This window comes from Vicugna pacos, chromosome 1, assembly GCF_048564905.1.
Source record: "Vicugna pacos chromosome 1, VicPac4, whole genome shotgun sequence".
Classification (NCBI taxonomy): domain Eukaryota; kingdom Metazoa; phylum Chordata; class Mammalia; order Artiodactyla; family Camelidae; genus Vicugna; species Vicugna pacos.
This window is the reverse complement of record NC_132987.1, coordinates 83,764,973-83,790,956: the sequence shown is the minus strand read 5'-3', so window position 1 is coordinate 83,790,956 and position 25,984 is coordinate 83,764,973. Positions and strand designations below refer to the sequence as shown.

General features: G+C 39.9%; 1 protein-coding gene across 2 annotated transcripts in view; it reads left to right on the top strand.

Annotated features, from left to right (window-relative positions):
* The window catches only part of COL8A1 (collagen type VIII alpha 1 chain), a 54,519-nt gene that overhangs the window by 21,939 nt on the left and 6,596 nt on the right, over window positions 1-25,984 (top strand). For both annotated transcript variants that reach the window (XM_006208054.3, XM_006208053.4), the window contains exon 2: window positions 24,232-24,562. In XM_006208054.3, coding sequence (XP_006208116.1) covers window positions 24,235-24,562 — 328 coding nt within the window. In that variant the 5' untranslated portion in view covers window positions 24,232-24,234. The remainder of the gene's footprint in view (window positions 1-24,231; window positions 24,563-25,984) is intronic.

The window sequence follows — 25,984 nt, the reverse complement described above, 5'->3', positions numbered from 1 at the left end:
ATCTTTTCCCTCTGGGTTTTATCCTACAACTCAGAACTGACACCATTTACATCACAACCCCACTCCCTTTAGAAATTTCTACCTCTGGTGATTTGAGATCTTACCTATTTCACCACAGTTTATTAATCCTGGAGCTCCTCAGACACAAGGTTTTCATTTAATATTTCACTTTGGCACGAAGACATTTTAAAGTTTCTCCAGCCCAAAACTTGGAAAAGAGCTAAGGAAAAGTAGCCAGGAGAACTCTACAACAATATTTTTTAAACCTTCATATGTCCAGATTTAAAAATAAATACATTTATCTTTTCTTCAGGAACAGCAATAACTCTGCACTGATATGATTTTTAATAATGCTCTGGGTAACAGCTGGTGGACCCAACATGTTTTTGGGGGGAAAAAAGAGAGAGAGAAAAAGAAGAAAAGAAACCTCAAATACCTCCCATTTACCCATGATGACCTGGCTCAGGCCTTGAGAGGGTTAGGAGCGTTTCTTTCATAAAGTCACATCTCATTAGGATGAACGTTTGCTCCAACCCAATATATTGCAGCCCATCATCACCGTTTCAGTTGATTATCAAAAAGCAGATCAAGATGTAATGCATCCTGCCACTGGGTCTCTGAATCACAATGTGCAGACAAAGCCTGCAAGTCTGCAATAGTACAGAAGACAAAGCAGATGTCCCAAAATCAAGGAGTGAGAAGTAAAGATAACATTAATGATCCTAAGAAGACATACATCTCAGAATCAGTTAGCATAAGAAACCAACACTTGAAGAAGAATTTCAAATTCCAGGATCTATGAAAGGAATGTTGCCCCGGTCTCCTTTAGTCTGTGATAGAAGGAGATTGTCATCAATTGTAAAATACAATGGAAACTCATCTGCACGTAACTAAAATTTGCCTGAAATTGGCACATAACTAACGTCATCTCAAAGGAGATTAACTCTGATTAAGTCTTTCAAATAGTTGAAAATTTTACTTTGCTCAAACTGAAAAAGTAATTGGTGACATTAAGGTAAATTAGTAACAGAGTTGCAAGGGCAACCTAGAAGTTCCTTTTAGCCAAAAAGTTCTACATTCCTGGTTATGAGAACCCCACAAACCCAAACTCAAGGGAGCTAAGCAACTCCAAAAGAGACTTCTTACTAGTTGTCCCCACAATTAATCACCAAACCACCTGGTCTGATTCCATGTGCTCTAAAATGGTCACGTGACTCTCACAGCTTGTCCTTGGCTGATCGCAGAGTGAGACCTTCAGGGGTGTGGGCAGCAGCACACCAAAGGCTGACATTTACGAATCCCTAGCTCCAGGCACTGTTCAGAGCTCTGTATGTGGGAAAATTTTATCTACTCTTCACCACACCCAAGTGAATACATAACACAAGTTACCATCATTTTTTATGGGTCAAGAGTGTGAGGTGCAGAGAGGTAAGTAACTTGCCCAACGTCACACAGATGGTGCATGGCAGAGGCAGTACTTAAACCTAAGCGTCTGGTTTAGATCCTAGACATGTAACCACCCTGCTGTGCTGTGTCTCGCACCTACCATCTTGCAGGCCACCTACCAATCAGCCTTCCCTGTAACCTGCCTTCAGAATACCTGATTTGAAATGTTAGGGAGACCCGGCTTGGTACAGTCCTCAGACCACCGCTCTTTCCCATCTCATTGCCAAGAGCCTTCCCCTGACCCACGTCGTCCCCTCCCTGAGGGGTCACACTCTCAGAAACTGTCCATCTGCCCAGCCCTCCATTCCAACCTGTACTTTCTCATAGGATAGTGCCTTCTATCAGAGTATAGGCAAAAATTCATCTTACCAAAATTATTAACACAATGTGTGAGTGACTTAATAGGATAACTCTATCCGAGAGTATTTGCGTTTCAGAAGAGGACTTTATTAACCCCAATGAATCATACAAGAGGGAATTTTGTTGTTATTTGATTGTTTTTGTGGTGCCCGTGGTACAAAGAGCAAAGCATTTGGAGTAAGAAAGACGCTGAAATCCTAGTTCTGCCAACATCACTTATGTAAAGCTAGGCAAGTAACTCAATATTCTGAATCTGGCTCATCTACTTTAAAAAGTAAAAGGCAGTACATCTTCACAGTAGTCTTGTCACAATTAGGTCAGATGATATCTGTCTAGCACCTGACATGCTGCCTCGTGCATGGCGGGCATCGGTAAATGTCAGTCCTTAGCCTCTTCTTGCAGCACTTCCCAGAACAGAGAACCCCTGCCATCACTTTGTCAGGGCAGCTGGACTGACAAGGCTTCCTGGCAAGGGCAGACATCCTGCTACCTGCCACCTTAGCAGCCTTCCCTCCACTCACAAGCTCCCTGGAAGAGGAGAATGAATCAGCAGGGACTTTGGAAAGCTGTGAGACTGCAGCTTCACTGGACACCCATGTCCATGAGGCTGGCATTATGTTGGATTATATGCCAACATGGCATAGCCTGTTATTTAAAGATATCCATCAACATTGCATGCAAACTCAGAATTCACAAACTACTATGTGCCAAATGTTGTGCTAAGCCCTAGGGAATGCATGAATTAAAGTAGCCAATGTACTACCATGTGCTACCTGATTGCAGAGGTGACAACAAAAAAGAAAACCGCAAAGTGCTTCTCCCCTAGAGGTGAACACATGCAGGCACGCATGCTCACAAGAGCCAGAACCATACCCAAGAACAATGGCCACCATCCATGGTTTCACCCATTCAGTTAGTCATTCTCCAAATTTTTATTGAGCATAAACTATGTGTCAGCCACTAAGGAAACAAAACATTGAATGAGACAGTCTAGGTTCCTTCTCTCACAGAGTTTACAGACATAGCAGAAGATATAGACAATGAATAAAAGAAATAAGCAAGATAATTTCAGCTACTGAGAAATGTTGTGAAGGAGGCAACGTGACAGAGGAAGACCAGATTTGAACATTGCCTCTGCCAGAGTGGTCAGGGAAAGCTTTCCTGAGAGAATGGCATTTAGCCAAGACTTGAATGACATGGAAAGGAGTTAGCCATGTGCAGAGCTGGGGGAGAACGTTCAGGCAGAAACAACAGCTTGTGCAAAGGCCCTGGCAGCAGCCAATGAGTGAATTCAGTGAACAGAGAAGGTCAGTATGGGTGGCCCTTAATCAACAAGTAGAGGTGGAATGAGGGATGGGCAGCTGCCAGGTGAGATCAAGATCTGAAAGCAGTGTAGGGAGTTTGGATTTTATGCAAAGAACAATAGGAAGACATTGGCAGCTTTTCAACAGAAGAGTGCTATGCTCTGATCTACATTTTTTTCAGTGATAACATTTATATAATCACACTCTCATAAGGTTTAACGGATTCAAATGGACAATTTTTTATCACATATACATACAATGATTATCAATTTTAAAATAATTATAACGTAACACTAATTCTAACTAGAAGTGTAGTTTCAGCATTACTAAGTTCAATGAAATGATTCAGAAGTCATTTGGGAACATTCAGTAGCTCAGGGGTCCTTAATGACCATCATTACCCACATGAGTTCAAAAAAGGTACCCTTAATAAATTCTGAATGAATAGATACCAGGCAAAGTAAACTCATTCAAAATTAATACTCCTCCAGCCTAGCGTGCATTCTACAAAACAGGCATGTTTGAGCTATAACCTTCCTAGCTCATCAAGCTGGATTTGTGATTTACGTTAATCCTGCACAGCTGAGAGTAAGACAGAGCCTCTTCTGAGGAGGAGCCTGGTGTCAGGGCTGGGCACTGGATTTATTATTCCTCCAAGTTAACACCTGTTTTTACTTTATTTTTGTTTGTTTTTTTCATGTGTTTATTTCCTAATTTATTTACTTTTTTCTCTTTTTTTTAATTAAGGAGCAAAGCTTTCTATTCTGTAATTTAAAAACTAAAAAAAATTACTGAAGAACTTTGGGGGGAATTTTGTACTTTTTTTCTGTGTAATGTTAGACTTTTTTGAGCTTTATTGTGGTTGTTAATTTGAAGTAATAAAGTAGAAAAGGATAAAGTTTAAAAAATAAAAAAATAAATGGATTCATGAATGGCTTCCGTTCATGAATCCCAGCATGCTAACAGGGAAGATGCTAATGGACCCAAAGTGTGGCATTTGGCTGGTGCTCAAGGGATCTTAGCTTGTCCCCATTTCCAGGAAAGAGGTGCCCATCTGGTGTGATCCAAGAGGCATAAAGAGGCCACTTTCCTGCAAAGATCCTCCTAGTGACCCTCAAGCTCCTGGACCTCCTCACCACAAATTCTCCTTGAGGTGGTGGAACTCTGTTAAAAGACAAATACCTTATCCTGAAGGCGTAACCCAATGATACCGTTGTCAGTCAATGCTACAACGCTGGTTTCTTAAATTACCTGGTTGTTGCCTAGCAGAGTCTATCTGCATTTTTTTTAAGTCAGAGGAGAAGTTTGGGAAGTCCAAAATGTGGCTTTAATAGGAGTACATTGGTAAATAAACTGTAATACAACTCAACAATGGGATATTCAGCACTAAAAAGAAATATGCTATCAGCCTTATTTACAAAAACCAAGATACAGAAGCAACCTATGCCCATCAACAGATGAATAAATGGAAAAAAAAGATGAGGTGTGTATAGATATAGATACAGATATACAATTGAATATTACTTAGCCATAAAGAAAAGAATGAAATTTTGCCCTTTGCAGCAACATGGACGGACCTGAAGGGTATTATTCTTCATGAAAAAAAGTCAGATAGAGAAAGACAAACACTGTATGTTATCACTTAAATGTTGAATCTAAAGAATAAATCAAATGAATAAAGATAATAGACTCTCAGGCACGGAGAACAAACTAGTGGTTACCAGTGGGAAAGGGATGAGGGAGGGGGAGCTAGGGGGAGGGGATTAAGGCGTACAAACTACTATGTATAAAATAAGAGACAAGAATCTATTGAACAGCACAGGGAATATAGCCAATATTTTGTAACTTTAAATGGAGTATAATCTATAAAACGATTGAATCACTATATTATACACCTAAAACTAACATAACATTGAAAATTAACTATATTTTGATTTTTAAAATTTGCTATCAAGCCATGAAAAGACATGGAGGAAACTTAAATGCATATTACTAAATGAAAAAAGCCAATCTGAAGAGACTACATACTATGTGATTCCAACATTCTGGAAAAGGCGAAACTATCGAAACAGTAAAAAGATCAGAGGTTGCCAGGGATTGAGGGGAGAGGGATGAATAGGTGGAATGCTGAGCATTTTTAGCAGATAATTATTAAAACAGTAAAACTATTCTGTAGGATACTATAATGGTGGATACATGTCATTACGCATTTCTCAAAACCCACAGAATGTACAGCACCAAAAGTGAACTGTAAGGTAAATGGGATTATGTTTTTTTTAAGTAGAGAAGAAGGTTTAGGTGGAGGATCTCAGTGAACAATCCTGGGCAGGAGGGTGATGGTGCCAAGAGGATCCAGGGGTCACTGGAGGGGAGAGGGGACCACTGGACACACTCCCTGTGACTCCGCCTGGGCATTTGCTCTGTGTGGAGGAGGGCTTGGGGCTGTAAAGAGTAGTGTTGCCAGGCTTCCTGGCAGTATTTGCACTGGTGGAAACAAACAGCCAAACAACAGTGATCGCAGGGGCACTTCACTTAGTTGAATTGCCTTCCTGAGACATTGATGCCATAGATTCTTCTAGTGGCTTTAATCCAGAATATCCCTGAAGAGTGAGATAAACCATCAGATTCAAATCCTACTGTGCTCCCTACTAAAGTGCTAGATATCGAGCAAGTTATTTAAACTCTTTGGGCCCTCATTTCCATATCTGCAGAATGAATATTATAGCATCTGCCTGCCAGAATTGTCAGGATTGCATTGCATGAGAAAATTTATTTAAAGCCCTGAGCGCAGAGTCTGGCAATTGGTAAATATTTATTCAAGGTCTGTTACACTTAATATTGTTATTACTAATAGAGTTAGCAGTGTCTAAAACATTCTCAGCCCTTACAAAATATGTGTTCAATGAATTAATAACAAGACTTCAACTGACCCCTAGTAGTGCCAGTGTCGGGGTAAAGAGTAATGTCTGGTTTCCATACCACAGTGAGCAGGCTCTTCCAGATGTTAAGGTCAATGGCAGCCAGCAGGGAGTCCAGCCCTCCTCTAACAGGATTCTTCTGCACTTCGATATCATCTTTCTGCTCAGATTGTTGTCAACACCTAATGATTCACGACTCTGACAGGACACGAAATAAAATTCAGGCTGTTATAACTTCTAGTCACAAACGATCTTTATTTTGAAAATCTTTATTTTAAAAATCTTTATTTTAAAAGTAACTGTATAGAAACTTGAGCTCTTTGAAGGAAAAATCTCATGTAAAATGTAATACATAATTACATTTTATACGTTCAATCCAAAAGATCCTTTAACAGGTGCTGGAAATACCCATTTCTATACTCAGTAGAACTCAGAATCAAGCAAATAGCCAGCCTTTGTGTCTCTGCACCACTATGCCCACACTGATAACTATAAGTAGATGGAGGGAGAAATGATAAACTGGAAGATGAATAGGTAGGTGGGTTGATGATAAACATATATAAAAAGGAATTTTCTTTGCCTGTTTGTGAAAATATTTTATCATTTGATTTTGGCAGCAGCTAGAACAAGTAGAGTTCAGCGGTGAGAATCTAGTATGATGCCTCTAAAAAAATTCAGAATGTTATTATATGCTAAATCATATGTAGATTTAGGAATTCTTTGCCTACCTCAGACTTCTCTTACGGATAACTCATTTTTTTTAATATGCTTCTGTGTAATGCCAGATGCTCATAGAAATAATTCAAAAGTTATGTTCGCTATGCAATGTCTTCCATTTGCATTCTTTGCAAGTCTTGTTGAGACTGATATTAAAATAAGTTTGTTTTTTGTGGACACACATCAAGGACTAGAGTGCAGAAGAAGCCCAATCACATACTGGAAGACGGAGGGAAGCCAGCATGAGATTGTAAAAATGCTGGCAATTATCATACAAGCCCAACACACATGAACAGGAGTTGAATGTTTTCCCATGACTAATTTCACAGAGATGGAAACTGACCCAGGGAAGAAGTCTGAGCAATCAACTCTGTGGCTGGCCATCCCCTCTAGACTGTGAGTCATTCCAGGACAGGGACCTCATTCTCCACTCTTTGTTGTGTCTACAGCACCTGGCACTTGCTAAGTACTGAACGATAGTGAATGGATGGATCAATGAATAAATGAATGAATGGGTGAAAGCATTTCTCTGCATTCTCTGTCTCTTAGAACTCTAATCCCCAAGTGGAGCACTAGGGTAGGATCTGGAGGTTGTTGTGCAAACAAAGGCAAAGGACCAAGCAGTGTTTGTTAGGGTAAATTTACAGAGAGAGAAGCAATAGCAGGTGCAAGAGGAGCCCCCATCCTTGGCACATTCCAGGCTAGGGTCATGCACAAAATCCCGCAGGCCTGGAAGTCAGGCTCCGGGACAGGAATCTGCCCTTCCGCCTGTGAGGCGTTTAAACTGTGTGTCTAGGGAAGCACCAGCCCTTCCCCTGGTGTGATCAGAGGCTAAGATCAAATAGCACAATGATGTGGCAGAACTTTGGCTCTAGCCGTCTCCTGGACACTCATCAATCGTGGCTGAGGGGAGCACTCGCCCCTCTCCTATCTGGGAGATGGAGTCCAAGCCTTGCACCTCCAGCTAAATAACGCAGTGAGCCAGTGGCAGGATTTGCTCTAACCGTGTGAATGTTTCAGAAGCATCAGTCCCTCCTCTGATGTGATGGGGGTGGGAGGATTGAGGTCCGAGTCCTGCAAAGGACCAAGACTGTTCATCTCAAGCATTTCAGGACTGGGCTATAGCCGGTTTCCATGGAGCTTTGCTGGAGGTCATCTCCTTTCTTGAGAGTTCAACCTGCAGGGGATCCTTCTTGAATACATGAACTCTTGCCTCTCAATAGTGATGTAGTAAACACAGATTAATCATGCTGTCATGACCAGCCCTTCTCCCCAGGAGCCCCTAGAGATTCTTCATGGCAAGGCTAAGCTTCATGTCCCCATCTCATGCCTCTAACTTCCCTAAGATCTCTGTTAGCTTGCACCTCCATCTGACTGTCTACCCATTCCCAGCCAGGGCAGCGCATCCAGAACCCATTAAACTGCCCCAGGCCCCATTCTCCTAAACTGCCTGAATCCCAGTGCCTTGGGCCCTGTCCTACATTATAGACCAATCATCTGTCACAAAATCTCTGAAACACATTAGCTTTCCCAGGTTCTGGAAATACCGGCACTTAGGAGAAATATGGAGGAGGTATTTTGGTTCCAGGTGCCACCCCAGTCACCCACATTGGCATTTCTTCCTTGTTTACAAGGACTCTGCCCTTGAATTCAGTGACAAGAGATGATTTGATTCCTGTGCCCCACTCTGGCCTTTGAAGACATGAGCTTTTATTCGGACTCAGGTTTGAAATGGGCTGATGACGTTGTAAAAACCGGGTGGGAATCAACAACCTGTAAAAGAGCAAAGGAATTAGGGATAGAATTGGGAAAGGACAAGGGAAAGGGAAGAAGCAAGCACAAGGGAAAAGGGGGTAAACAGGAAGCAGGAACAAAACAGGAAGCAGGACCATTTTTCTGTGTGTTTTTTCAGACTTTGCCTTGGATTGCCATTGAGGCGGAGGTGACATCTTAGTCGTGCTTGAGTCCTTCTTAGTTACCAGCATGCTGGTTCAAAAAATGTTTGTTGAATGGGATAAATAAGTAAATAAAAGTGGTGTGTGGTAATGAGCTCAGTGAAACGGGTCATGAGTCTTGGTGACACTACCCCGATCCTCACTGCATATCGTCTGACCGATTTCACTATTCAAGCAAACAAAAGAAGGAACAAATAAAAATAGTTTATTTTAGTAGTAATTTCCATGACAGTAGCTGAAACCCCCTCTCTTTGGAGATTTTTTCCCCTCTCAATATCCCCCCTCAATATCCTTTTCTCTTACACCAGAAAAGCCAGAAGCCTAGAAAAGCTGAGTGGCTTACCCAAGGCCACACAGAGGCAAGTGTCAAGCTCAGGACAGACCCTCCTACTTTCCAACTCTCAGGGCCACGACTGTGAGAAGAGGAAACTAAATCCCATAGGGTATTCTGTTCCAGAGCAGACACAGATTAAGTATAGGATTCAGATGAATTAATAAAATATAAAATAAAATGTGGGGAAAGAAAAAATAAATTGCACACTACACAAAGCTGAAATGTGACCATGACATCCGATCCTTAATCTGTTTGCTATTAGGGTGGAGAACAAGATAGTGCTCTGTTTTCTGGAATTCAGAAGCATTTTATTATTTATAAATTTGAATATTTAAAGGAATACAAGGAAAGTTCACATGGGCTGGGCTGGACCTCTTTGTAATGTAAATACCTTTCCAATGGGGAAAAAAATTACTTAAAGATGGTGTGTTTGTCTTCTGACAGTATTTCCCAGACAATTTTTTTTATTGTTAGCAAAGCTCTCTTGGAGCGTAACTAAGTGTTTCAGAGGAGTGGTAATGTTAAAGCAACGGGAAGGAAAATTTCAATAAGAACCAAGTTGCCCCAACTCCCCTTTATTTTTAAACAGAACCATCAAAGGGCAGCTAAGCTAACGGGAATATACTTAAATGGCATTAATTCATCCCTAAGAGGATGCTCCAAGAGTTTTATTGCTACATAAGGGAAAGCCATAAACCAGCAGGAGGAGAAAGCAAAGAAAATAAGTCTCAGGAATCATCTGTGTAAGAAAGTGAGCAGGTGGTCAGTAATGTGTCCTTGGCTGGTGTCCACCATGAGGAGACAGAAATTCATGGCAAGTTAGGCCCACAAAACAATCACAGGGAAAGGAATCATGGGACGTTGCAAAGTGTTGTTGAAGAGTTCACATGAATGTGAAATAATCAAATGATCATCGCTTCTCCCCCTGCTCACCCTCCATCCAAGTGCACATTAATACTTGACTCCACAGCCTGTGGCCTAACTCTTTCCAGCATCTGGCATAATTAGGACATAACAAAAAAAGGACTAGGCAGGGTACAGCCAAGGACAGGGAGGTTTTAGACTAGAAAGAAACATTGAGGATCATTTAATCCAACATTCTCAGTTTTACAAACAAGGAAATGGAGTCTCAGAGATTACTTTCATAGAGGGTGAGAAGTTCAGAGATTTTTCACTTGAGGTCTTGAGTCCTAAATTGAATATTAAGACTGGGGTTTAGAACAATGCCTCTGTGACCCTGTCATTCAGCTCAAGCCAGTCTAAGACCTTTGGAGTAGCCATAGACACTCTTACAAGCGTCCTGTGATGAATGACCATTATCACCAACCTCAAGATTATTCTACCTTCAGCCAACCCTTCCCCATTTGTCCGAGGTTTGTTATTTTTTAATCAAAAAGAGCACTCTATTAATTTCTAAGGAAGAAAGGCTATTATATAGGATCTTTCATTCTTTCGAGCTGGCAGTAGACACCAGGACACAAAATTAGAAATGTAAATGAAAACAGTAGGCAGAGAGAAGAGTCCCCTTGATTCAGTATTCAGAAACCATAATGCTCTCTCAGTCTTCCCACCAACCCCCCCCATCTTATTTTACTATTTAGAAAAGGCGGGAGGGGACAGGATGAAAATATGGCATCATTCATATATTTGTTCAACAAGCATTTATAAAGCCTACTTTGTACATAGTTATAAACTAGATACAGGGAATTCCCAAAGATAAAGGTCTGACCCCAGGCCTGAGGACACTTGAGAGAGCTTCTCTTGACCCTAATAACCAGCTCCCAGAATTCATGACCATTGTTCAAAATAAAATACCCTTTAAACTTGCTTCATCTGGGGTAAAATTAATATTTTCTGTTTAAGTGCTGTGGCTAAAAAATGTTTGGGATTTCTTTGGTATTTTGGACTTGAGGTTACAATTTGCACTAACTACAACAGAAGCATATATTGAATGGAGTCTGTGTTTCTTCAGATACAAAACTCAACATAGTTTTGCAAGGGTCTGTGGTCGGGGGAGGAGGACGTGAATCTTTCAGACACAAGGCTTGTAATACGGTAAACATTAAAGAGATGTTAACTATAGCAATACTATTATTATTCCTCAAGTCCCTGAAAATGGCATGAAAAGATCAGCATCTAAAAGCTTCTAAAAAAAGTGACTGTATGCTGATTATTTTTCTGAACTAAAAGCTTATAGTTATTATTACCCATGACTTTTACTTCCTTCCACAGTGAGATACAGCCCAAGTCCCTCAGCAGCTCCCAGGAGGCCAACCTGCTGATGTCACTGCCTAGAAGCCTCCTTAGTTCTCTGAATTTCAAAGCCAAAGCCCTTGTGGCCAGTGCAAAACCAGGCTGCAGAGCGGCCAGGTCACTGAGGGAAGGGGAGCAGTAAGGGACACAGCTTTTGAACTCATGCTCGCATGTGACAAGCAGGTGGGCACAGGCTGCACTGAGAGATGGGCACCCAAACGCCACACTTGTTATCTGCTTGTCAGGAACTATCCGTAACTCACCTGTGTTCGGTATCTCAGACAAGGGTACGATTGGTCAGCATCATTTCACAACATTTCACAAAAATCGTTAACTTTCAAATTCTTCAAAAACGAGACTGCAATAAAGTTAAGTGTGGTGGAATATGTGCTCACAATCCCCTCTGCTGCTCTTGCTCCTCCTCCCCCTGCCCCCTCCCCCCTACTCCTTCTGGAAACAATAGCTAACACCTACCTACACAGTGCTTACTATGTCTAAGCACTGTTCTAAGCATCCTACTTGAATTAATTCCCTTTGTATCCTCAAAAATGTCATGAGACAGATAATGTTATCATCCCCAATTTTTCCTGAGGAAATGGAAACACAGAGAGGTTAAGTTACTTGCCTAAGATCACAGAGCTACTAAGTGAGAGGATTTAATTCAGGTGGGTTAGTTCATTATCTTAACCATTATCCCCAACAGCTGCTTTTTAACTGTTTTAGCTGCCAATGTCTGTTTCTAAATAATACCTTTCACTTCTGTCCTTACTCTGCTAAACAATTCCCACTTATTCTTCGAACTTTTGTTCTGACATTTTATGTCTGACCAACCCTACCACCAACACACCTCTTCCAGATTAAAATCTTTTTTGTCTTTATTGAAGCATTTATACCAGATTAAGATTTAACTTTCAACAGTTGACTAGGAACTTCTTGAGAACAGGTCCTTGTTTTTCATTTATTTTTATACATCTTCAGCCACTAACCTAGTAGTGCCTAAAAGTTCAAAATAAAATTGTTGAATTTAATAATTAAACTCATCAACTGACACAGTGAAGAGAAACAAAGCCAGGAGTTAGAAATTCAGTCAAATAAAGGCATGGGAACCACCTCTCTACAATGTTTTAGAAGAAGAGAGATGTTAGAAACCACTGGTACAAAGGTACCCAGCAGCCTAAGTGTTAGATTCTGCCTGCGGAGGCATTTTTTTCCCCTACCAGACACTATTAAAAAAAAAAAAAAGGATCAGCCCAAAATTTCAAAATGAAAAGGTTTCACAAAATGGCCTAACTTGTGGCTTTTCTTGAAAAATTGGAAAACCTGCCCAACCAGCTTCACAAGTGGGTGGTTCAACAACCAACCCCTTGGATGGGGCGGTGCTCCCAATTCACTGCAAACTCTGGCTGCCAACTCCTCTCACCCCTCCATCTCCCTGCTTCCGCCAGGTAGTTGGGCTCCCTCTCGCTCTGATTTACTCTCTACATTTTACAGTTAGGTAGAAGAGGCCCTGAAAAGTCTACAAGTGTTATCATGACAGAGGAGTGGCTACACCCCAAGTCTCTCATCTCCAATTCAGTTTCCTGCTCACACTCTAAGTCCGAAGAAATAACATTTGTGAAGCCTGGTGATCAGTGCAATTCCATGTATTTTTGGTGAATTCTTTGTGCCTTGAAGCAGGTTTTGCTCATTAAAAGAAAAGTCTCTTCCACACTCCCAGCTTCCTTAACTTTGGTATCTCTAAGAACTGGCATTTATTACATAATTCTTTGTCCTTTCCTTTCTCCACTTCCGTTTTCTCTGAAAAATGATCGGTGGATTAACTGTGAAAACCTTACGATTTTCCTCCCAGACAGCACATCCATCTCTTCCTCCCTCAAAATAAATTCCACCCCTGAAAGAAACAGAACTTCCAATACCCAGATAGCTGTGGTTTGGTTGCTTTCAGTTCTCTGCCTGTGTTCAAAGGGCAGGATGTTACCACGCAGGCTAATTATCTAGATGGAGCTGTGGTTGAAAAGTGGTGGATTTTAGAGACTGCCTTCTCTGTGGCTGACAATTTATCACAACTTGGCGTTTTAGGCTTAGCCTCAGCTTGAGAGCAAAACATTTTTTTTTATTTCAATTCATTTTTGGGAACAGTCCTGTGGAATGATCTCTGCTACTCTTGTACCGCGCAACAGGAAAAGAACAAATTCACATTTTTACTGACCAAGAAATTGTCGAGATTTTTTTAGTTCTTTTATAATTCAGAAATTTCCAGGGGCACAGATTGCAACTTTAGTAGGCTCGCTGTTCAGACTGGAGATTAGCCATATGAGTGTGTGTGGGCAGGGTGGGGGGAGGGCAGCAATTTTGGAAGAAATGCATTACTTATTTTTATTTCCAAGGGCTGTTGATTTTATTTAATGTTTTGCCCATGTGTGATAGCAACTCTACAGCTTGACTTTTAATATTAAGTCATTCAAGGTTATGTGGCTCAAAGTCATCTTAGTTAAATAAAACTTCAACAATTGAATCCCCCAAATCACCAGCTTAAACGTGAAGAATAGTCAACAATTGGCTCCCTCGTGCCCTCTACCTCTTGCATTTCAACCCACAAAGACATATATGTACCCATACAGTCATTGAACTAATAAATATTTTAGTATGAAAGATGGAAAAGGCTAGGATTTGTTCCTTGGTTCAGGGATTTTTTGTTTGTTTCACATTTTCCTATAAAAATACCAAAATGAACAGTCTACTGCCGTAACAGCCAGCTAATAAAAGGGAAATGCTAACACGGGAAGTCGGCTTGCTTGCTTAATCTTCTGGGTATACTGATAGAGCAAGTACTAAGTGCCAATCAGAATGGGGCAGAGAAAGGAGACCTTCCTGTGCTTTTCAGTCCCTCCTTGCCACCATCCTAGGAAAACATGGGGAGAAATATCCCTGCTGGCAGAGGGCTCCCCCTCCTCCCGGCTCAGGGCCCGGAGCTGAGCCTGCCGAACTTCATAGTCCGACTTACTCAACTTTCAGAACTTTCAGCAGAACTTTTAATGATAAGGAATACACTAACTCATTTGAGTTTCACCTCATCTCTCAACCTTTCTTGGGTAAGAGGCTGAGCAATAGCAAAGCATCTAGAAGGCATGCAGAATTACAGAAAAGGAGAAAAGGCAAGAGCTTCTAAGATGAAAGCCTTCATCAGGAAGAGCTGGAGTTCATACACAGGCCAGCTCCTCCTCACCATCCCTCCTCCCACATCTAGAGGCTGTCTAGGACCCCAGGTTCTTTGAGCTCAGGGCCTGGGTGAAGGTCATTCAGGAAACAAGTTATGTGCTTTTGTGTTTTTGCTTCACTTGACTTAAACTTTCTAGTCTCTGCAACCTTAGATATTTCGAGAATGAGTACAATTTTATCATTTTACTTTATTCAACTCATTAATGTTATTTACAAAGGACAACTTCTACCAGAACTACCAACTTTCAACTATGCATATGACAAGGGCATTGCTGAGTTTTGTCTGGTTGAAATTCATTGGTAATCCCATTGGTCTGCACAAGAGCTCAGGATGAAATAGAAGTGTTTGCAGTGAACATATGTTCCATGAAATTTGTATTTTATTCTTTTCTTCCAGTGTCTTTGAGAGATAATTGACATTCAGCACTGTATAAGTTCAAAGTGTACGGCATAATGATTTGACTTACATACATCATAAAGTGATTACCACAATAAGCTTAGTGAACATCCATCAATGTAGATACAAAATAAAAGAAAAAGGAAAACTTTTTTTCCTTGTGATCAGAACTCTTAGGGCACTCTTGATGACTATCATATATAACAAACAGCAGTACTAATTATATTTCTCATGTTGTACGTTACATCCCTAGTACTGATTTATCTTATAACTGGGAAGTTTGTACTTCTATGTTCATGATATTTGTATTTTGCTACATTATAGTTATATAGTTACATTAATTATTAATGTAGTTATATAAAAACTACATTATAGTTATTTGCTCTAAGTAAATATTTTTACAATGTCCAACTCAATGGATTACATTAAATGAGACTTCCCTACACGTCTCTCCCTTGCAGAGTCCTGCAAACACCTTAATTTCACATCGTGTTATTTATATAAGCTGCTGTGCAGAGAAGGCAGAGGGAATTTGCCTTGCTGAGTGTCACTAGGCCCGTGGAGTGGGAGGACCTTGTTCTTGGGAAGCCCTCATCTTTGCCTGCTTTACTATAAAGCTGCCTCTAAATTTTGAATCTTCCATTTCTGTTGCAAAATGAACATTGTAGCGCCTAAAAACATGACTATGTCACACTTAATCACTACCTACTTCTCCTTCTCAAAATGCAGACTTTATATTCATTTGTCATTCCTACCACAGGAGGCATACATACTATTTGCTGAATGACTGGGAGAAAATTGAGCTTATACATTGAAGGTTTTATCATTGTAGCCATTTTGTAAGGATTTCTCAGCAAGCTTCCATTTTCAGTCAATCTTTGAATATGGTTTAAAAAAAAAACTTTCAAATCACCTTTTGTCCCTAAACATTATTTCTTACTTCGGTTCTTCCTTTGGTTTCTGGTCAACTACAGCTTATTTCATCAGAGGTATACATGAGGGCATGGGGGGCTGTTCAAACCCTTCTTGTTTCATCTCCACCTGTAAGAAAGGACAGTGAGATACTGAAAAGTAACTGGAAGTGGGAGGTGACATCCAAAGGGCTTAAGCATGTACATTCATGAAATTATTTGGTCTGAAGTATGGATTTGTTATTGGTGTCCACAGCTACCATAGTATTTTAGAGCAAGAGGGGAACTTGAAGTCATCTAGCCAATGTCCCCATTCTGCAAGTGAGAAAATACACCCACTCAGGGTAGGTGACTTGCTTAGTTTAGGTCAGAACTAGAATTTAGAGGCTCTATGATATGATATCTTCATAGTATGGGAAGAAAAGCTGAACAAAACAAAAAAAGGATTCTGCTTTAGAACTTTCTCTTTTAGGGGTTCTCCCGAGTGTTTTATAAACCCTTTGGCAGCTGACATGATTCCAGTTAGAGAAACAAAAGGAGTTAACTGCAGACTTCAAGTATGTGAACTATTATTTTAAGGAAAATATTCTCCAGATGTTTCCCACCTCCTCTGAGAATAGAAAAGAGGAAATGGGCTTAAAGTTCAGCAAGAAAGATTCAGATTAGATATTAGGAAATGTAGGTCTGTGAAATCCTGCGATCGGTTACCGGAGAATATTGTGAAATCTCTTCTGGAGAACTTTTGGAATGTGGTGGTTGGCCATCTGTTTCAGAGGGGTTGTGTGGGTGGCCCATTTCTAGAGTGGGGGCACAACCTAATTGACATCTCAAGTTCTGTAGGTCCCATGAGGTCGTGCTCTGCCTGTAGCTAGTAAGTCGGGTTGTTGGCTGCTCACTGTAACTATAGCAGAATTCAGGATTCATCAATGAGGCATAAAATTCAAACTCTGTTTTAGATTTATATCAGCCCTAATAGGTGTAACTGGGCAGACTGACTACAATTAATGAATGCTTATTGGACGGTCTTGCCCACTGCCTTCACTGAATTGATTGATCAACATCTGAGAGTTTAATTTCTTTATACTCCATCTCAGCACATTCATTATGACTTCATTAACACCTTGACTTCATTAACAACTCCCAAGTGTGTGTCCTTAGTCCAAAAACAAAAAGTAAGAGATCCAGTCCAGGATCTCATCTGACATAACAGAGAAATTCTTTATTTCAACTAAAAAGGCAGCCTTGGGATTTGGAGGACAAGATGGAAAAAAGAGACAGTATAGTCAGATCTGTACCTTGTTACCTAATGTATTTATGACATTTCCTAAAAGTAATCAAATAAGGATTTGAAATTTCTAACTTACAATGTGACAATCTTGAATTTCAGTGAAATAATCAATTGTAAAAATACAGAATGTGGCGATATCATTTGAAAGAGTTTGGTGTTAAAAAAGGAAAAAGACCTAGTAAGTAGACATAGGGGTAATGATATAATGTATTTGAAGTATGTTCATGGTACTGGCATAAAGTAAGTGCTCAAAAACATGGCTAATATTTTTATAGTTTTGATGTTTATTGTCTCTCCTCCCCTAGACATCCTCTAGTTCTGGTTTTCTCGTATACACTCACTGATTTTGCCTAGTGCCAATCTGGAACAGCATTGAACCATTTTTCTACCTAACCCCCCAAAAATCCATTTCCAAAAAAGAATTAGGTTTTCTGAAGATTTCCTCAGAAGAATCAGGGTTTCTTCATCTCTGAGGAGATGAAGGAGAGAATTTACAATACATGTCCTATCATAACTACGAAAAGCCCATCTGAAATGACTTTTTCCTTTCCTGACTACTTCTCAGCTGGAGATGTCCTTTTCTCTGATTCTTGCCATGCAGTAATTAACTTTGCTCACACCTAATCCCCAGAATCACCCAGAAAGCCAAATTTTTATAGCCTCTATTATTTAGAGTTGCTTCTGACATCTTTTAAAGCCCAGGTGCCAGCTCATCCCAGCACAGAAGGCTCAGTTTTTCCAGTAAAATGGGTTTTAAAGAGCATCACTTCAACTTCCTTACCCACAACACCTGCTTTGTTTTTCTCCGTATCATCCAACACTTCACACGTTTATGTTTTTGTTTAATTTGTGTCCCCTTCAAAGCATAATTCTCAAAATGTTAAAAACACAATTCTCATTTATGAGTGAACATGTCAAAGTTTTATTTAACATGGTGACAAAGTCAATTGGAAATAAAATATTAAAAATCTGGGTGTTCCATTAGAATGAACAGATAAAAAAAGTATGCTGAGATAATGCTAAATTTGATGCAAAACTGGTTAATGTTCTGAAGGGCAATAAAACCATAACCTGAGTGGGGTTAATCAACATAGTTTACAGAGTTGTTAAGGGCTGTAATATTAATAAATTAGGCAACAAAGTTCACATTCCTAGTTTGCTGACCCTAAGGTAGGCTTATTTGCATGACAATAAAAGACCCTGTGACTATTCATCTTTTGCTTTAGACAATTTTGAGATATATTTCTTAATGCCCTTTCCCAACTGCCACTAAAGTAAGCTACAAGTGCACTGCCATTAATGAATCAAAAAAGGTGAGTCTTCCCTACCTGCTGCTTAGATAATAAAAATTGCAACAAAAGTTGCACAAGAAGCTATAAGTTGCCTTACCCATTTTTCCATTATTATAAACATTCAAGCAGGAAATATGAGGACCTTTGATCAACAACTGTTGAAGGAAGGATTCTAAGTGGGGAAGGAGGCTGGATTAGATATTTTCTAAAGCCCCTATAAATGCTAAAAATTTTGATTGTGAGTCTTCATCAATAAATATTGAGGAAGTCAAAAGAATATCACACATGCTCCTTGTTCTCAACATGCTAACGATCATGTTGAGGTTTAATGGACCCCCCAAAGAGGGGGGAAAAAACCATAAGGTTGATTAGAAGTGCATTTAACTTTGTGTTGAACTTTCAATAGGACTAGCAAAAAAATGATGGCTGGGAAGGTAGGGAAGATTTTACAGAGGAGGTAGGCATGGAGTTGGTCTAGAGGAATGGTAGCTGTTATGGGCTGAGTTGTGTCCCCCACAGAATCTTATGTTGAAGTCCTAATTCCCAGCACTTCAGAATGTGACTGAATTTGGAGATAGGGTCTTTAAAGAGGTAATTAAGTTAAAATGAGGTCACTAGGGTTGGCCCTCATCCAGTATGACTGGTGTCCTCATGAGGAGAGGAGATTAGGACACAGACACATAGGGAAGACCCTGTGAAGATTCAGAGTGTAGACAGCCGTCTACAGGCCAAGGAGAGAACCCAAGAAGAAACTCACCCTGCCAACACTTTTATCTTGGACTTCTAGCCTCCAGAATTGTGAGGAAATACATTTCTTTTGTTTGAGCCACCCAGCCTGAGGGACTTTGTTGTTGCAACCCTAGCAGACCAATACAGTAGGGGTGAAATCTGGAGAGAGATTGAAAAAGAAGAGTCCTCCAGCAAAAAAGAATACCATAAATAAAGAGGTCAAAATGAGGACTGGCCTAGATGAGGAATAAATTTTTTGTTTTGCAACAGAGATTTATAGTAGTGAACAGTGCATACAGCTCCCATTGTAATTAATAAGATTCTCTTTTTTCAGTATTGTATCTTAATAGCAATAAAACTCTCAACCTTTACACCTCTAACCAAAATTTACTTTCTCACAGATGTTCCCCTCTCTTCCAAAACAGCATTTTCCATCCCAAGCCACTCTCAAATCAAACCCTTTCCCCTGCTGTGCTTTCTTCATAGCACTAAGTCTGAAATTATAAAATTTCTTTTTAACTTGGTGATTGCATGTCTCCCCACACTAGAACGAGAGTTCAACAAGACCAGGGATTGACCTCTCTAATTCACCACTCTGTCTCCAATAACCCAGAACAGTTTGTAGCAATTAGTACGTGCTTCGTAGACATCTATATCCAGTGAATGGACTGCCCTGAGAAATGCAATCAGTCAGGAGAGAATTTTGTTTGAGAGGCATGGAAAAGTCAAGAAGACAATTATGGTGAATGTTGGAGTGGTAAGATTCTCCTAAATTTCCCTTGCTTCAGGTGTGGTGAATCTCAAGCCCTGAGAAACTACAACCCTTGTGCAAGGGGGCAAGTAAGGCGCACAGAGGAGGGCTGCCCGGGAGCAGATGAGAGAGGCTTGGCCACACCACATACAACATGGACACACATGCACACTCATACGCAAACACAGACATCCTGTATTAGCCCCTTGTGAAAGGGAAAGTTGGATTTAGGGCAAGGATCGAAGGTTTAAATACTTAAACATTCTTTTGGACAGCAAGCCAAAATCTCATGGGGATCAATGTACAAATAAAATGCTGAGGAGCGTCTAAAATAATATATATCACATTGTTCTGTTATATACATTACAGGTCACGTGAGGAAACTGAAACTCTCTGTAGCCCTGCCCAAATACAGGGAACCATTTAGGTCAGTTCAAAACGATGAGGGCTGGCGACCCTGACACCAGAATGAATTACTGCCGTGGTTCATCTGTTCCTTCTTGCCATTTTTAACAAGCACATTTTAATGGCCATTATTGTTTTATTCATGTTAGGTTTATCATTATTGCAGTTAACCTCACATTTACTTTGGCTCATATCCTTCTTTGAAAGTCTTTGACATTTCAGTTGGTTTTGATTTGTCTTTTTGGTCACACTCCATTAATAATAAGTTAAATCTGAATGGTGCTTTTCAGCTGACACATTTGCAGTATCATTTGTGCCCTTGAACAGCTCTGTGAGGGAGGCAGAGATTATAGTTTCTATTTTAAAGGTAAGGAGACTGAGGCTCAGTGGAGACAAGGGACTTGCCCAAGGTCATGGACGTGGAGAATGGCAGAGTTACAGCTCAGCTCCTGAACTTGTGGCTTCTTCTTCCCGTATGACAGGACACCCATCACTAAGCTGGCCTCACTGGCAAAGATCCAGGGTCCACACACATTATGTATGTTTATGTTCCTGTGTACCTAAGTGTGCAGACACACACAACCAGTTATCAAAGATAAAAGTTAAAAAAAAATCAAATAGTGCTCACAGCATTATTGTGTGCTCTAGCCTCAGAAAAAGAAAAAAGAGGCAGGAAAACTTACTACCACCATTTCTTCCCAGCAGGAATTCTGAGGCTGCTTTTTCCCGCCAGGTGTTTGTATAGCATTACATAAATCCAATGTTCTTTTGAGTGATTTGGGGAGAACCACCGCACCACTTTGACCACCAAAAAGATCCTCAGAGACAAGAGGGAAATGAGTAAGGATAAGTCAAGTGGTAAATTCTAACCAGGGCTCCTGTATAAACATTCAAGCTAAAACTGAACGAAGTTTATTCAAGTAAAGAACCAGAGAAACGGCAGACGGCCGACCAAAGGAGGCGGTTTTCAGGAGAGAAAGGCCAAGCCTATGAGAGGAAATAACTGTAGTAGAGCCGAGTCCCACTGGGCCTTTGGTATGCGGCTGGTCTTCTTCCAGGCATTTCGCCTCCTTCCCGTTTTCCAGGATTTCGTTAGATTGTCCTGGTTTGAAGAGTATTAAGTATAATCCAGCACATCCACTGAATTGATAGAAGGGTGAAGGACTAAGCATGTGAGCTTATTATCAAAGATGTCACCCCAAAGTTAGGCTTTAATAATTCAACTCATTAATCCCCAAAGGTAGAATTCAGTCCCAGACTACACACGACCAGATATTACCGTGCATTTCTAGTATGGATTACCAGGTCAGCTCTCAGGTGAGTGCCTTAGACACTGCTTGTTAGAGCCAGATGGGACTTAGAGAGCAACTGAGTCGGGTCTAACACATGAAGGAGTTGAAGGGATCTACTCAAATACACAAAACTAAGCTGAGAAAGAAGGTCTCAAGTTCCAATCTTCTGAGTGGAAAAAAAGGAATAGTGGTGCATAATTTGTGTCTTAAATGTGCATATTCATAGAATATCCCTGGGAAAATATGAGGGAAATGGGAAATGTTGTTGCTTCGAAGAGAAGGGATTTTAGATACTAAAGAATGGAAGTGGGAGGGAAATTTACTTTTCCCCCATATCCTTTGCTGCTCACCCATAGTTTACACATCTGTCACTCCTACTGGAAAAGTATAAGCTCCTTGAGCGCAGGACCCATGGACCATATTATGTTCATCTTTGTAATCCCTGAGCAGGTGCACCAATGGGTCTGGTAAGTACTCAATAAATCACTATTGAGTACTTACAACAAATAGATCATTATTGAAAACTTACAACAGATGTTCTTTTTCTATCTAAAATAAATTTGATTATTGAGTATAAATCAGTATTAATTGGCTCTTTCCAAATGGTTTATAACAATTAATCATTCTTATAAGGACATAAAGTAACCGCTTTCTATCTCTTCCCATTTAGAGTACACTTGAAACAATTCTTGAAGACTCTTCTGATTTATGAAATGGAGGAAGTTTTATAAATCTTATTTATGAAATAGAGAAAGTCCTATTTTCCTGACAGATGTTTGATTTTTCTTCCCAAAGGGGGAAAATGATAAGTTAGTATATTTAGAAAACTTATAATGCAATTAATTTCATAGTGGAGATTCTTATTAAATATCTTCTTAGGTGCTTTTTATTAACCAATTCTTCTGTAGCCTGTTCACTCTTGGCATTATTCTTGAATAGGATGTTGCAAAGTCAATGTACATTTTCTAAGAAGTGGAAAACTATGATCCACAATTAAGTAAGGCAGAAGCAAAGAAAACAGACTCTCAAGAGAATGGAAATTCAATTATTTGTAGACAGAAATTTATTCAAAGTTTTGCAGAAGACATTTATATTAAATATTGTGAGAAACCTGCACTTTCACTTGTTCTCTTTCACCTACCCCCTCTCTCCCCATCTCGCTCTATCTCCCTCCCTTCTTCCCTCCCTCTCCAGCATTATGATGACAGTCTACTTTGGATTCGGATTATGTCCTTTTATAGCATATAAGAGCCTTGTATGTGGTGTTAGTACCAGAGAGTAACTGAGCGGACTTTGATGTGTACCACACTTGCCCTCTAGTGGGGATCTGTGATCCATGCAGTTCCCTGGGCTGTTTGGTCGTCAGCCCTGGGCATTTCCAAATAGACGTTTTTTCAAGATGGTTTTTATAAACAGATAAGTCTCATTTATATTTATTTTATTAGTTGCTAATTTGCAAAGGATTCTGTTAAAAGGCTCAAAAACAGTTTATTCTTGTGAATACTTATACATCTTTATCTTATTTATACAACTAATTTGCTTTGTAAACTCCTTTCTTTCATAATACAAAGATAAACTTAATGGACCCAGATCCAATTAGCCAAATTCTAAACAAATGGCTTCATAGTATTTAATTAAAACAAGTAAATGGCATCCCTGTATGTGCTTAATTATCAGGGTGATTTTTTTGAATGACATTTTGGGACTGTCACATGAAGTACCTTTTTACCAATTCAGAAGAGTTTTTCAGTTTTTATTGTTGTTATTGTTTGCTCTTTCAACTTTACATTTGTTTTTGACCACACCAAATCAGCCAAAGGGCATGTGACATATGAAAAATTTCTGCCCCTGGCATAAAGACTATAAATTATTAACTGTTTCCATTTAGAATAGAATTTTGGCACTAGCTAACAAAGCCTGACTTGCCGCCAAGTTTGTTTCCTTTTGGAGAATCTATTCTGTTAGGATTAAATTTAGTGCAAATGTGTGGCACCCCAAATAACCTTGATTTAAAGAAGATAAATCTCTCTTGCATAAACAAATTCCAAACTTAAAGATTAATATATGGCGCCTCCAAGTTCAACCAAGGCTTAGATTTCTTCTAGTACGTTGCTCTACCATCCTCAACGCACAGCTTTCACTTCATGGTCCATGGTGTCTGGTCCATTTCCTGTCCAATATATCCACATTCCAGCCATCAGGAAGGAGGAAGAGAAAGAACATGCCCACTCCTCTTTAGGATCCTTCTAAATAATGGGAAGTTGTACCCGTTACAGCTACATCCAATTTGCCAGAACTTTGTCACATGGCCACATCTAGCTGAAATGTCTTCATTCTAGGCTTGCTCTGTTCCAGCAGAAATTCAGGGGTTGCAACACAATGAGAGAGGGCAGAATTTACATTCAGGGACAACTATCAGTCCGTCCCGTAGCTTACAATCCCACCAATTGCCTTCATTGGACAGAGCCTACGCTTGCCTGGTTTTCATCTCTTTGTTTTCTATTGAAAAGTAACATCTTCCTTTCCATTTGTCTTCTGCTCATGAAGTTCTGCTGATACAGACTCTGTTTCCTTTTCTTTTTCCTTCCTTCTTTCTCTCGGTAAACCCCGGTCACTTGCCTGCTGGTTTTCACCGCGTTGGTGCGTGCTTTCCTCCATAGGTGATGGCTGTGCCGCCGGCGCCTCTGCAGCTGCTGGGGGTGCTGCTCATCGTTTCCCTGGGCTCCGTCAGGCTCACCCAAGCTGGTGCCTACTATGGAATCAAGCCGCTGCCACCTCAAATCCCTCCTCAGATCCCACCGCAAATTCCACAGTACCAGCCCCTGGGCCAGCAAGTACCTCATATGCCCCTGGGCAAAGATGGCCTTAACGTGGGCAAGGAGCTGCCCCACATGCAGTACGGCAAGGAGTATCCACATCTACCCCAATATATGAAGGAAATTCAGCCGGCGCCAAGAATGGGCAAGGAAGCAGCACCTAAGAAAGGCAAAGGTAACGTCATACTCTGGTGTTGTTATAAAACAGCAGCTTTCCAAAATCCTAAACTATGAGATTGGGGTGGTGGTGCTAAACCTTATTTTATTTTAGCATGTGTGACTGACATTCATGAAATGCCTTCTGTATTCAAAACTCTATCCCTTAGTAGTGATGATTACCCAGTAATATGAATGTACTCCATGCCACTAAATTGTATGCTTAAAAATGATGGAAATGTTAAATTTTGTTATGTGTATTTCACCACAATAAAAAGATCAAAATAAAAAAATAATAAATTCAAGGGAGGTGGGTGTAGTTCTGTGGTAAAGTGCATGCTTAGCAAATGCATGAGGTCCTGGGTTTAATCCCCAGTACCTCCATTAAAAAGAAAAAAAGAAAAAAATACTTAAAAAAAACTCTACCCTTGAAAAGTTCAAGTCTTAAAGAAAACTATAATTTGAAAAGACACATGTACCCCAATGTTCATAGCAACACTATTCACAACAGCCAAGACATGGAAATAAACTAAATGTCCATCAGCAGATGACTGGATAAAGAATATGTAGTATATATATACAATGGAATATTACTCAGCCATATAAAGAATGAAATAATGCCATGTGCAACAACATGGATGGACTTAGAGATTATTTATTAAGTGAAGTAAGTCAGACAGAGAAAGACAAATATCATATGATATCACTAATATATGGAATAAAAAAAATCCTATTTACAACCCAAAACCAGACTCACAGACATAGAGAACAAACTATGGTTACCAAAGGGGAACGGGCAGGATGGGATAAATTAAGGGTTGGGGATTAACAGACACATATTACTATATATAAAATAAACAACAAGGACCTACTGTATTGCACAGGGAACTATATTCAATTTCTTATAATAACATAATGGAAAAGAATCTGAAAAGGCAAAAATATATATGTATAACTGAATCATGCTGTACACCGGAAACTATCATTGTAAATTGACTACATTTCAATAAAAAATTAGAATTTAAAAAATAAAAATAGAAAACATTAATTAAATGTAAAATTTTTTAAAAAGAAAATCATATGAAAGCATTTTGCAAACTAGATGCCAGATAAATGTTTTTAAGTCTGTTCTAATTGAATTGCTATATATGTCTCTCAATAATTGACAGAGGAACCTGTAGAGTACAGGCTGCATCTGGAGATGGTACCTGAAACTCCCTCCATTACTTTCTAGGCATATTCATCAGTTATTCAACACCTGCAAAGTGCCTATCACTGTGAGAGGCACTTTCTTAAAAATTCAGTTGGTTTATCTGGCATTCTAGGAAACCCAGCATTTGTAGGAAAGGAATTGCATCAGAGTAGCAATCCCGCTGAGGACATGGAAATCATTCCCACTGATTCTGGCAAAAGGAGGAAGCTCTACTTCTGGGGAACTACT